General features: G+C 33.4%; 3 protein-coding genes across 4 annotated transcripts; all 3 read left to right on the top strand.

Moving 5' to 3' along the window:
- Nucleotides 1–203: 203 nt before the first annotated feature.
- LOC123221739 lies at nt 204–1,836 on the top strand. Its single transcript, XM_044644640.1, has 3 exons — nt 204–876; nt 968–1,215; nt 1,312–1,836. Exons 1-3 carry the CDS (start codon nt 718–720, stop codon nt 1,691–1,693), a joined length of 789 nt encoding a protein of 262 aa, XP_044500575.1. The 5' UTR covers nt 204–717; the 3' UTR covers nt 1,694–1,836.
- Nucleotides 1,837–2,541: 705 nt separating this feature from the next.
- LOC123221185 (importin subunit alpha-2-like) lies at nt 2,542–7,013 on the top strand. Of its 2 annotated transcripts, none has more exons than XM_044643936.1 (11): nt 2,542–2,887; nt 2,985–3,081; nt 3,194–3,285; nt 3,398–3,529; nt 3,641–3,826; nt 3,926–4,089; nt 4,173–4,251; nt 5,214–5,342; nt 5,795–5,922; nt 6,026–6,432; nt 6,543–7,013. In XM_044643936.1, exons 1-10 carry the CDS (start codon nt 2,684–2,686, stop codon nt 6,396–6,398), a joined length of 1,584 nt encoding a protein of 527 aa, XP_044499871.1. In that variant the 5' UTR covers nt 2,542–2,683; the 3' UTR covers nt 6,399–6,432; nt 6,543–7,013. The 2 variants fall into 2 exon arrangements, with proteins under 2 accessions (XP_044499871.1, XP_044499870.1); XM_044643935.1 differs by having other exon boundaries at nt 2,543–2,887; nt 6,536–7,013.
- Nucleotides 7,014–10,856: 3,843 nt separating this feature from the next.
- LOC123220416 (GATA transcription factor 16-like) lies at nt 10,857–12,043 on the top strand. The gene is made up of 3 exons (XM_044642637.1): nt 10,857–11,192; nt 11,292–11,429; nt 11,525–12,043. The coding sequence occupies exons 1-3, from the start codon at nt 11,172–11,174 to the stop codon at nt 11,798–11,800; spliced, it is 435 nt and encodes a 144-aa protein (XP_044498572.1). The 5' UTR covers nt 10,857–11,171; the 3' UTR covers nt 11,801–12,043.
- Nucleotides 12,044–13,220: the final 1,177 nt, after the last annotated feature.

The raw sequence follows: 13,220 nt of genomic DNA, 5'->3' as shown, positions 1-13,220 counted from the left end.
TATTTATTATATAGTAAATCATTTCATTTTTATATCTTTACTATCACATAAATATTTTTGAAAAATTATATTTTGAATCTAAACTTCTTGAATTCAGGTACTCCTTTTAGAATTTTGATCACTATTATACATCAATTAAAAATCTTACAATAGACAAATACTATTTTATTAATCAATTTTATATGAATAAATCTCTTTATTTCTTATCTTGCACACAGAAATTGCACTGCAAGGAAAGTATAAAAAGTGGGAGAAGATGTGACCACAAAGATTTGGATCAGGCGTAAAGTCTTTGTGTTCCATGTGAAGATCTACAAGCCAGAAAATTTTCAGGTACCCATGAACCCTAAGCTTTTATGGACTGCTTCTATATGATAAGGGTCATCCCATGCTTTAAATTCTTGGAGCCTATTCCCACAGATGAATTGATTAACATAAAACCAAAATGTACTTTAAGCCAAAGACGGCAAAAGCCAGTTGAACATACAAAGAATTGCTTATAATGAGCCATTTCTCTGATGAGAAAAGTAGCTTGAAGCTTGTGTGAATACTTAAGAGGAAAGACCAGAACCTGGGAATCTTAAGCCTTTAAGCAACCTTTGCTCCAAGCGATTCTATAATTCTTTTGCTCTAAATGGTGACAAACTTGAAACAACTCACATTTGTCATCATCCTGTCGGGCCTGTATATGAATTTTCTCTCTTTTTCTTTACTAAAATGCCAAAAAGAAGAGCTGTTACACATGCTGATCTTGCGCCAAGTCCTCCTGGCACAGAGTTGGGTAGCAAAACTGGTATTTCTCTCATAGTATTGACCATTCTCTGTGGCTTATGTTGCTTCATTCTTTGTCTCATAGCCGAAGCCACTCGTTCCCAGGTGAAAATTGTTGCTTATTTGTCTCATCTTTGTAGCATGAGCATGCTTACATTCATGAACTGAATCACAGAATTTATTTGTATTATTGCAGATGACATGGGAGAGCAAAGGGAGTGAAGGCAAAGAAAATGAATGTGTGTACAGTGGCAGCGGGAAGACCCCATTGTTGTGCTCTGCAATTGCATTTGTTGGATTGGCAGTGACCATGGTGGTGGAGCATATGTACTTGTTGATCGCCATCAGCCAATCGCCGCCTTTGGCATTGGGTTCTTGGGATACTGATGCTTCCCCAGTCAAGAGTTTGACATGGCAAGCAGGCTTTTTCTTTGTTACAACTTGGTACAATTTGTTTTGTTGTTCAAAATATTGATTCAAAACATATCAGATTCCCCAAATCAATCATTAAATTTGATTTTGTTCTGTTAATTTCTTCAGGATTTGCTTTGCCGTTGCAGAGATTCTGTTGCTGATTGGGTTAAGTATAGAGTCAGGCCATTTGAAGAACTGGTCTAGACCAAGACCAACTTGTCTAGTAATCAAAGAAGGCTTGTTTTCTGCAGCTGGGGTTTTTGCATTATTGACAGTCTTCCTTGCAGCCGGTCTATACTTGACGGCATTGCGCACACAGAAAGTATCCGAACAACACGAAAACGTGCGGCGAGAGGTTCTTGAGGCATCTGCACTCTTTGTTTCTCCACCAGGATCACCCCAACTCACCACCATTCCAAGGGAGAATCCAATTCGCAGCAGAGATATCCAGCAGCAGCCCTCTTTGGCATTTTCTTCAGCTTTTACCAAGCACTCAAATGCAGTGTAATCTGTATATATAGCACCGAAGAAATTCATCAACCTCCAATTTATGCAAGTAAAATGGAGAAACAAACAAACTGTACAAATGAATCAAACTGTTTTGTACATAATTTTTTATTTAATATTGAGTGTTTCTTAATTATTTCCTGATTTAAATTATTTGTAACTATTAATTCCTTGTTGAGGTTCACATAACCAATTTGATTCATAACCCAACTCAAAGTATGAGTACTACTTAAGATTAGATTTAACCCAAACCCAAATTTGAATAAGGTCTTCGTCATCGTTATCCAAATCTTTATCTTCATTATCATCAAGACAAATCATGACTTGTCTTCTAGACAACAAACCATTTTGACTATTTTTATCATTGATTAATTATGTTGATAAGATGCTCCATCGTCAATAGCAGAGAAAAAAGATAGTTTGGTTGGAGTTAATTATCAGAAAATGGAATGAGGATTTTGAAACCCTATAAAAAAAAATAATTTTTTTTAAACTTAATCTTTTTGAGAAATGGTTAATTTTTTAAATTAATAAAGGAAATGATATAAATTTTTAAGTTTTTAAAGTTTAAAATAATAATTTTATTCTAAGTTATAATAAAAATTAATTTATAAATAAATATTTAAAAATTTAAAATTATATAAATATGTATTTACCTTCTCACTAAAATTTAGGTGAATAATTATTTCGCCTCGTCAATATCCATCCGTTAAACCCCAACTGGCAAGCAGCTTCACATTAAAAAAAACAAGGAAAAAAGTCATTTTAATTAATCAGTCAAAATAAAAAATAAAAAATTAGAAATTAAGAAAAAATAAAAATTATAAAAGCACTTTCTCCAACAATTAAATCCTTCGTCGTATAAATAATTCTCTCCTTTTACCCTCTCTAAGGGTCTTCACAGTTACTCCAAATCCCTAGCTTTTTCTTTCTTCTTCTTCAATCATCTGTTAGGGTTTTCCAAAGCTCGCAATTTTTTGCCAAAAAAACGATGTCGCTTAGACCGAGCGCCAGAACCGACGTTCGCCGGAACCGTTACAAGGTTGCTGTGGACGCCGATGAAGGTCGGCGAAGAAGAGAGGACAATATGGTGGAGATCCGCAAAAGTAAGCGTGAAGAAAGCTTGCTTAAGAAGCGCCGTGAAGGGCTCCAAACACCTGCTGTTCCTCTTCCCAATCTAAACCTTCAAAACAAGGTATGATTAAGAGTTATCATTTCGACATTGTTCGATTAAAGTAGGGTTTCGATTGCAAATTTTTAAAGTTTTTATTTGTTGATTGGTTGAATTGTAGTTGGAAAGTCTGCCTGCGATGGTGGCTGGGGTTTGGTCGAACGATAACAACTTGCAGCTTGAAGCAACTACTCAGTTTCGGAAACTACTTTCCATTGGTATCAATTTTATTTAATATATTTAACTTGTTGAAGGATTTTTTTTTTTTTTCAGTTGTTTATCGTGTATTATTTGTCATGATATTATATGTTTGAAGTTTATTATTCATAGAGAGGAGTCCTCCAATTGAGGAAGTGATACAATCTGGGGTTGTTCCACGCTTTGTTGAGTTTCTCATGAGAGAGGATTTCCCGCAACTTCAGGTTGGGTTTTGTACAAATATTGGGCTGTTTTTGGCCTAGGGTGTTAACTGATTAATGTGTATTGATATTTTTATTTATTTTATTTTATTTTACTTTATTTTATTTTCGGTAGTTTGAGGCTGCTTGGGCTCTTACAAACATTGCTTCCGGAACATCAGAGAATACTAAAGTAGTGATTGACCATGGTGCTGTTCCTATATTTGTGAAGCTACTTGCTTCTCCAAGCGATGATGTTCGTGAACAGGTATGTATAAGAGTGTAAGTGCTATATGTTTTGCTTGTGAAAGCTTGTTGGTATTGGAGTTGGGTGGAATTAGAGGTTTTGTATTGATGACTTTTTTTAATGATTCTGTAGGCTGTTTGGGCACTGGGAAATGTTGCTGGTGATTCACCTAGGTGCCGTGATCTTGTGCTTAGCCAGGGAGCTTTGATGCCATTGCTGGCACAATTGAATGAGGATGCAAAGCTGTCAATGCTGAGAAATGCCACGTGGACACTATCAAACTTCTGTAGGGGGAAACCACAGCCACCGTTTGATCAGGTTGCTTTGTTGTAGCTGCATTTTTTTTTTTTAATTCATTCAATTTTTCTTGGCAGCCATTCTAATTTTTTCTTTTATTTTTTGGAATATCTTGAACAGGTGAAGCCTGCTCTTCCAGCACTTGCACAACTTGTTCATTCCAATGATGAAGAAGTCTTGACTGATGCCTGCTGGGCGCTTTCCTATCTTTCTGATGGTACAAATGACAAAATTCAAGCTGTGATTGAGGCAGGTGTTTGCCCACGACTTGTTGAGCTCCTTCTGTAAGTGTGACACATTTATTTATTGTATTTTATTGTTTTCTTTATTTTGAGGTAAACTTGATAATGTAAAGCACATGTTTCAGTCATCCATCTCCCTCAGTGCTCATTCCAGCCCTGCGGACAGTGGGAAATATTGTTACAGGAGACGATATGCAGACTCAGGTATGAGTTTGTCAAGTACTATTGATTCTGCATTTGCTGGTATTTTAACGTTTGGCAGAAAGCCTTTGTATACCAAATTGAACTAGTTAATTTGTAAGTCCATATAATATGTTTTGTCATATGTGCTTCAATGATACCTTTTTGGGAGCCTGTTTTTGTACATGAAGAATATCAACCTATCATCTTGGATACAATTTAGCATAAATCATAAGATGCTTAGAAGTACATGGTTCAACAGTTTAAATATCTCAATGACAAGATGCTTTCTTTTAAGGAAGGCTACTCTTGAAAGTTGGTAACCTGGCTACAATGGAACCTTTTTTCCCTTAAATATATGTATCTACTTTTTGTTTAGATATTCTAATTTATCATCTATTTCTAAAAATGCAGTCTATCTAAGCTTTCACCTTGGACAAACCTTTCTTGAAGCTCATTTTGTTCACATGTGCGCTTGTGCATAGAGTGAGAAAAAATTGAGAGATTTGAGCTAGTGATGTAATATTTTATCTTAGCATCTATACTTCTGTTCTTGTAACCAGGCTAATAAGAGTGCATGAACAAATTTTGTGGGTTAATATATGCTTCTTGCTCAAATTTTAATGTGACTTTGTACACCTGCTGTCATTTGTCTGAGGTATTGGGCAAATCAAAACATAATTAATTTGTTTTGAACTGAATGAAAAATTATATTATAAGCCTAAGAAAACCAAAAAGTTACCCATTAAGCATAGCAATGATATAAAATGGTTAGCTGAAATTTTATTCAATCCTATTCAATTGCAGAATTGCTCATTTGAGATGTGGTAGAAATATTGCTTCACAATGTTGTGATACTCTTTTTCTCATGCATATACTTGTTAAGTTTTTATTTTACCATACCTGTTGTGATGGCATCAGATTGTAATTCTCAATATTCTATGCTTTTTTTCTAACAATTCTGATGGTTTTTTTTCCTGCTTTAGTGTATAATTCACCATGGTGCTTTGCCATGCCTTTTGAGCCTGTTGACCCATAATCATAAAAAGAGCATCAAGAAAGAAGCTTGCTGGACTATCTCAAACATTACAGCTGGAAACAGGGAACAAATTCAGGTGAGGGTTTTGGTGGTTTTAAATTTTGTGATTTTTTTTCTCATAACATACTGGTAATTGTATTGCACAACTCAATGTATTCTTCAAGGAATTATTAGAATTGGTGAACCTTCTGTAAGTTTGAGTTTCAATGTGCTGTGCTGGCAATCAATCTGTTGCATGCAATAACTTAAAACAAGATGGATGGTTGGTTTCTTTCTGCCTATTTTGGCATACATATATTGTATCGAAGTAGGGGTTTGAGAGTGTGTTAGTAGGGAAAATATTCTTGGAATTCCTATGATTTGATAAATCATGCATCTCACCACATAGTGGTGTACTTCTAAAGGATTATACTATATTTGCAAAAATAAATAGGCTTATATACCAATTTGTAAGTGGAAAAGTTGATCCTTCTGGTTTTGAGAAGAAAAATCACTTCATGATAGATCTAAATTTTTTAAATTATGCAGGCTGTAATTGATGCTGGTTTAATTGGTCCCCTTGTCAATCTCCTTCAAAATGCCGAGTTTGAGATAAAGAAAGAGGCTGCTTGGGCAATATCAAATGCCACCTCTGGTGGTACTCATGAGCAGATCAAGTATGTTGTTTCTTCATTTTTTATGAACTCTCTTCTTTATCATTGTGTCCCCCTGTCCTTATGTTATATAGTCGGTTGTAAGCTCCTTTTTCATGCATTTTAGGTACCTTGTGACTCAGGGAAGTATAAAACCACTTTGTGATCTCTTTGCATGCCCTGATCCACGTATTGTCACTGTTTGTCTAGAAGGGTTAGAGAACATTTTGAAGGTTGGAGAAGCTGAGAAGAGTATGGGCACTACTGGAGATGTCAATTACTATGCTCAATTAGTTGAGGAGGCTGAGGGTTTAGAAAAGATTGAAAATCTACAAAGTCATGACAATAATGAGATCTATGAAAAGGCAGTTAAGATTCTTGAAACTTTCTGGTTGGAAGAGGAGGATGAGCCATTACCTTCGGCTGATGGTGCCCAGCCAGGTTTCCAATTTGGAGGGAATGAGCTTCAAGTTCCATCTGGAGGATTCAACTTCAGTTGAAGTTGCATATTGCAGTTCACGTTAGAGAGGGAGTGTAAGCCAGATCTATTTGCTCAAATTTTTAATTTTCAAAAGCAAATGTGGTGTTTAATTTTTTCTTCAAACTATATTATAGTTCTTATTGAGTTTTTTAACAGATCGCAGGGATATGTAGTTTGTCAAATGGAACACAAGTTCATGTTAGGGTTGACAAAGGTATATGTGAGGTTCAAGTTGGGTCTGGTCGGGTCAGGGCATCCGTAAGTGTCTTGTTACAGGTTTGGTCCAGTGTCTATTTTGGTTGAAGAGTTGCCAATGGAGGTCAGTCTAAGCTACAGCGTCTAATAAAGTGAGGCCAGTTGGGTTTTAATTACTGCATGAGGACGTCCATATTTTTTTAAGCCATGGAAAGCTATGAGAATGCAATGTATTTGAGAGATTATGCTGATGTGCTAGCAGGGACGACCTTGAAAGGGGTCATGGTAGTTGGGGTAAGTGTTGAGCCTTTGAATTTGTCCTTGGAGTCATGGTTGTAATGCTAGATTTTATAATTAGGCCCTTGTTTTTCTTCATGGCGAGCGAGTATATATTATAATTAACCCAAAAAAACTTTTTATTTGGGTGTGTTGCACGAAACTAGCAAGAATTTTTCTGTGTGATTCTCTTTTGAACTCTTAAATACGCTTATATTTTGAGCTATGATTATTTGAGAGATTGCTGTTGGCTTGTAAAATTGAAGGTGTTGAAGATGCTTGGACTAAGAAAAATGCGCAAATTTGTAATGCTTCGTTTGGCTACTTCTGCATGTCAAAATGTAAAGACAACTGGCCTTTACCAGTGAAGAGGTATAAATTGTGGTCAAAACGTCAACTGCATACATAGTCAATGACACTGTGTGCATTATTTACGATTTTAACGATCTTCTCGATATATATTTTTTTCATTATTTGTTGTACGGTCATACACCTTCCCTAATAATAAAATTTTAGTATTCAATTATGTAATTAACTCAGTAAATCTTTTTCTTATCTTATAAATTGTGTGTTTGGTTGGTGGTTCTTAATATTACTTTGGTAATCTATCATTTTTTCCCTTGTTTGGTTTGTCAGTAATAAAAAATTACAGTAATCTTCTATTATCAATGCTGACGTGACAAGTAATATAGGTGGTAATCTGATTACCATTTTCACCTTAAGTATTTAAAGATTACTGGGTAATTTTGAGTTTATTATAGAAAAATTATTATTTATTAATTTTTTGAGATAGAAATAAATTTATTTTTAATTAATATAATAAATAATATAAAAAATATTTAAAAATAATTATATTCAAGACATTTAAGTAAAATAATTTATTAGTAATATTTTATTATCTTTAATTAAACATAATAATTATTTATATCTATCAAATTTTATCAAACATAGTAATAATTTATACCCAGTAATATTCTATCTTCAAGATAATCTTTCTATTTTAGTAATCAAATATTACTCAAACCAAACACCCCCTAAGGGTTATAAAAGTGAACTTAGGTTTTCGAGTCATCAAACCATTTTATGTATCATTTAATTGTTTTCTATCACTTACCAAATTACATCTACAATTCAATTAACTTGTATGATTTCAAACATCTGCAATAAGTACTTCTTGTTAAGGAACGCTATACTGCAGACTGGTTTGCCATTTGTTGTCAATTCTATTTATTTTCAAATTTGTGGCACCCTAAATTCTGACTGTAAAAAATATTAGTCAATTAATGGGACCACGTGCATTTCTATATTCCTGTAGTTTTTTTTTTTTTTTTTTGAAGCCTGCCAGAGGACACAGCTTCCATTGATGGGAACCTAACTGGACGGTAAGAAGGGGCCAAACTTCATTACCATTTCTTTAGGCCAAAAAGACTTATTCCTACCGACTTATAGTGAAATCTCAACTTTCACTTTCTAACTTTTAAAAACTCAAACACTTACCCATAATCAAATTTCATTAAAAATTTTAATTAAAGCCAGGGGTAAAACCATCATTTATATAAAAATTAAAGTTTTATCATATTTTTCTCCTCTATATTTAAAAACTTACATTTTTCTCTCAATCTAAAGTTTGAAAAGTGACAAAACCCCCTAGGATTTGTTCTTTTTTCTTTGATGTCGATTTCTCCTTCCTCAGCCTTCGGCAATCCTCCCTTCCCCCTTATCTCTCATTTGGTTTCTCGTTTTTGCCTCTTCAACCATCTTCAATCTGAGATAAAAATAAAGTCGTCTTCGTCTCAGATGAAGACTATTGGTCTTTGTCTAAGACAAAGATACATTTTCTTCGTCTCTCAAACAAAGACGATTTCATCTTGGTTTGAGACAAAAACAATTTTGTCTTTGTCTTTGACCGAAGACTATTGGAGAGGCTAGGGAAAGAGACCTGAGGAGAGATAAAAGGGGAAGGGAAGACAACGGATGGCCAAGGAAGGAGAAATGGGTGTTGGAGGAAGAGAAACAAACTATAGGGGGTTTTAACACTTTTCAAACTTTGAGTTGAGATGAAAATATAAGTTTTTAAATATGAAAAAGAAAAAATGATAAAACTTTAATTTTTTTGATAAATAATAGTTTTATTCGTAATCTTAATTAAAAATTTTAATAAAAATTTAGTTATATATAAATATTTAAATTTTAAATATTTGAATTATAAAAATTTAAGGTTTCACCGTACCTTGCTTGAGAATAAGCCTTTTGCCCATTTATTTATTCACTATCAGCTGAAGATGAGTAAATTATCGGACTTTAGGAGAGTAAGAAAAGAACAGCTGTTTTGCAAGCATCGGTTTTGACGACCATATTGGGTTTAGGGTTTATATAATATACACATTCTGGAAGCGTCACTTTGAAAAACGTTTTTTTTTTACATCTTCTGATGGCAAACCTTGATTCAAACATTGGTATCATATGCCTGTACTTGTTTTCTCTCTCCCTCATTGTGTAATGTGCATAAAAAAAAAAAAAAAAATAGTGTTGCTTTTCCTCGTTTAGAGTCATGGAAAATCAAAGTGGACTCATTAGCTCTCTTTCTTTCAGTTTTGACTAATATCTACACCCACATGCATAGGCCCTAGCTGGCTGCCTCATGCAAGTTGCAAGAAAGCTCTGGTTTATCTCTCCATTCTTTTGATTAATTTGGTCACACTTGGATTGGGCTGCTGTAGCATCCCTAGTCCAATAATCCGATCCACTATTAAGATATTATTCACTTTAGATACACAGTCTATCATAGTTTTATTTTTGGGTTTTACAACCAAAAAAGTGTTTTAACAGTTTAAGAAACTTACAAGCTATTTAACCAATCAAATTCTCTCATCGTTAACTGATGTGAAATACATAGATAGAGTACAGATAAACCTAACATCTCTCTCGTGTTTTGTCGATATAGGATTTACTTAAAGATATCACAACTATATTCAAGTTCAACTGTTTCAAGTCAAATCAATCATTTGATTTAACTTATTTGTTTTTTTAATATTATTATTTAATTCGTTAATAATATTTTTTATCTATTTATTAATATCATTTAACTACAAATAATATTATCTATTCAATTTGCCAAAAAATATTTTTCTTCTAATGACACTTTTACATTATTTAAATAAATTCAAGTTTGAATTAAAATATTATATATTTAAATCGAATTTAAATTGATTTAAGATTTAGATTAGATTCGATCTTAATAAAATCCAACGGAAAATTGATAAATTAAGATTGGAATTCTAATATTTGAATTAACTTTATGAAAATGAATTAATTGAGATTGGGAATAGGACCATAAAATCTTAAGCCACGTTGAATCCAACTCTAAATTGGGTAACGAGATTAGGGATAGGACCATAAAATCTCCTGTTTTAGGTGTCACTCATTTTGACCTTGGCCAATAATTACCTACCTCATATTTGTTCCGTTTTGAAGCCATTTTCATGTAAAAGGTAGGCTCCATCTTAGTTGACTAATCTGACGGTCCATATTTCACACATCAGCATCTCATCAAGCCTTAATTTTTTAAAAAACTAACAAAATAATAATAAATTTACGAGGCAAACCAAATCCCATTAAATGGCGCCACTTTTGTAAAGTTTCAGAGCGGTCTTTAGTTTTGGCGGGTTTCATATGCTGTGCGTTTTGGCCTAAGCAAGCAAACTGAGTGTATTTTTAAGAAGGTTAGATTCAAACAAAATTTGAGTTATAATTTTAATTTCATTAAAATCTTTTTTTAATAATATTATTTATTATATTAATAATATTATTTATTTCATCATCAATATTAATTATTTAATTAATTATGATATTCATTTTATCATTAATCTCTTATAACATTTCCCACCAATTCCAAACTTAGCCCGCCCATATTAACCACCTGAAAGTTTTTGAAGCAGGAAGGGGCATTTACGTCATTCAACCACCTGAAAGCTAGGGTTTCGCGTCTCATATATAAACTAGTGGTTTTTTCAGATCTGCTTCGTGCGGTCTGGTTGGTCTCTGCGTGTGTCGGTTCGATTCTTCATTTCTTTTTCTCTCTCTCACTCTCACACTCTTCACTCTCGTTATTCATACTTCATTTCAATCATTTCTCTCTTAGAAAATCATTAGCTAGATCTCTTTTATCTCTCATTAATCATTGAGCTTCCGTTGAGTGTCGCCACCATCTCCAGTTGTTTTTCTTGAGTGAATCAAGATCAGATTCTGGTTCACTCCCCACTTGTGTTTTCGGGTTTTATCAACTGGGTCTGTGTTGGATCTTTTAAACAAGGTGGTAAAAATGTTGGATCCAAGTGAGAAAGTAAGTGATCAGTTACAGTATCTATATTTCTGCATCTTCGTTTTTGAGTTTTGATTCAGTCATTCGAATCTTAGCTGATGACTTTGTGTTTGAATACAGGGAACAGATTCTGATGACGGGAATAGAAAGGCTTCATCAGAAGAAGAAAGTAATCAAGTGAACGAGAACAAGAAGACCTGTGCCGATTGTGGGACCTCTAAGACCCCTCTTTGGAGAGGCGGACCAGCCGGGCCTAAGGTGTAAAAAAAAAAAAAAAAATGAAAACAAACTTTATTTTAATCGATCAAAGCTTGATCTGAGATTAATGGCGTGGATAATGTCTGATTTTGCAGTCACTGTGCAACGCATGTGGGATCAGAAGCAGGAAGAAGAGAAGGGCAGTTTTGGGAATATCAAAAGAAGACAAAAAGACCAAAAAACCCAGCAACAATGGCCCAAGTAACAAAAAACAGCAGCTTGGAGAGAGTTTGAAGCAGAGATTGTCTGCATTGGGAAGAGAAGTTCTGATGCAAAGATCAACGGTCGAGAAGCAACAAAAGAAGCTAGGAGAAGAAGAACAAGCGGCTGTGTTGTTAATGGCTCTCTCTTGTGGCTCTGTTTATGCTTAATAATTTAGTGTCGTCGTTCTTAATGCTAGGTTTCAGGAATGGGAAAAGACCAAATTGTCCTGTGATGATTTTTGTTTAGGGTTTTATTCTTGGGAGGTTTTTAACTAACTGTATTTTGGAAGTTGGAGGAAGAAGAAGAAGTGTAAGAAATGGAGATCGATTTCATTTTTCCTAACATAGTAATTAATTAATGTGACTATCAAGTGTATTGAAATTATTATTATTATTATTATTATTTCATTTGTCTTTGTTATTTATATGATTTTGAGTGGGTGTTCTTAATTATCCAGAATTATTTGTTTAAAGGAATTAAAATCAAGTCTAGGTTCACAAATAATCTAATCGGTTTGATTATTCAGTTTAAGCACTCCTAATCTTGGTTTAAGGTTTTTTAATATTAATAATTGAGATTGAATTAATTTAATTTAAATTTAACCTTGTTTAGGGATTTTTTTAAACCAAAAATTTGATTTGATTCACAAATACATTAAACTCATTTAATTATGTGGTGGGCATTCCCAAATTCAATTCTCATACAAGAAGAAATTCCCCCAATTCAATCTAAAAAGTTGCAAATTTTTGGAATAAAGGGCATCCCAGCAAAATGTCTAAGCAAGTAGTTAAGGAGATGGCAACTTTTAATTGTAAAATGTAATGAAATATTTCGGTGTTTAAAATGGATTTGTTAAGGGGAGGGGAGAGTACCTTGGATACTTGAAAGTGGAGAGCCATTAGAATATATTCCTGGGTGGGGAAAAGCATGAAAGCCAAGTTTTGAGTTTATGAAAGTTCAAACTTTACTGTTGAATCTTTTTGGCTTTTCCCACCAAAATCCAAAAAGGTCTTATATATTACAAGGGGTTGAGCCAATATGGGATGTCTCAATACGGATCATTCTTTGAGTTCGTTGTTTGGTTTGACTCGAGTTGTTTTATGTTATTGATATATTATATTAGAGTTTGTTTTATTGATTATTTTTTTCTTTTTAGATGATACTTATTCTTTTTTTTAATAATTTTATTCACCAATTGTATAAATAGTACTTGATCTCAAATTATCATTTTAAATTCGATTCGAACTCAAATTAATCTTTCTTTGGGTTTGATTTAACACCCTAATTATCAAAAAAAGGTATGTGCATTAATGAAGTTTATTGTCTTGGCGTATTTAACGTTTTAGAAAATAGGTAAACAATTGAAGCAATTTTGTAAATTTAAGGGCATGTTATTTTTTCAAAAGGGTATATGATTTAAACTTTAGTATCAATTTTCTAACTTGAGCCACCTTTTTTCAAAGAAATGACCATAATATAAACACAACCTTAATGCATTATTAAGAGGCCGTAAATTTGGGTATTAATAATTATGTTTTATTATATAATTGAATAATTTTAAAATAAGTATAAATTAACCTAATCATA

This window comes from Mangifera indica, chromosome 7 (assembly GCF_011075055.1).
Source record: "Mangifera indica cultivar Alphonso chromosome 7, CATAS_Mindica_2.1, whole genome shotgun sequence".
Taxonomy (NCBI): domain Eukaryota; kingdom Viridiplantae; phylum Streptophyta; class Magnoliopsida; order Sapindales; family Anacardiaceae; genus Mangifera; species Mangifera indica.
This window is presented reverse-complemented; position numbering and strand designations above follow the sequence as displayed.

Excerpts from the sequence above, each read along its gene's own strand:
- LOC123221739 (XM_044644640.1), top strand. The coding sequence starts at position 718 with ATGCCAAAAAGAAGAGCTGTTACACATGCTGATCTTGCGCCAAGTCCT. Across the intron at positions 877-967 it reads CCGAAGCCACTCGTTCCCAG|ATGACATGGGAGAGCAAAGG; the intron begins GTGAAAATTGTT and ends GTATTATTGCAG. Across the intron at positions 1,216-1,311 it reads TTTTTCTTTGTTACAACTTG|GATTTGCTTTGCCGTTGCAG; the intron begins GTACAATTTGTT and ends TAATTTCTTCAG.
- LOC123221185 (XM_044643936.1), top strand. The coding sequence starts at position 2,684 with ATGTCGCTTAGACCGAGCGCCAGAACCGACGTTCGCCGGAACCGTTAC. Across the intron at positions 3,286-3,397 it reads AGGATTTCCCGCAACTTCAG|TTTGAGGCTGCTTGGGCTCT; the intron begins GTTGGGTTTTGT and ends TATTTTCGGTAG. Across the intron at positions 5,923-6,025 it reads GGTACTCATGAGCAGATCAA|GTACCTTGTGACTCAGGGAA; the intron begins GTATGTTGTTTC and ends CATGCATTTTAG.
- LOC123220416 (XM_044642637.1), top strand. The coding sequence starts at position 11,172 with ATGTTGGATCCAAGTGAGAAA. Across the intron at positions 11,193-11,291 it reads TGTTGGATCCAAGTGAGAAA|GGAACAGATTCTGATGACGG; the intron begins GTAAGTGATCAG and ends GTTTGAATACAG. Across the intron at positions 11,430-11,524 it reads GCGGACCAGCCGGGCCTAAG|TCACTGTGCAACGCATGTGG; the intron begins GTGTAAAAAAAA and ends CTGATTTTGCAG.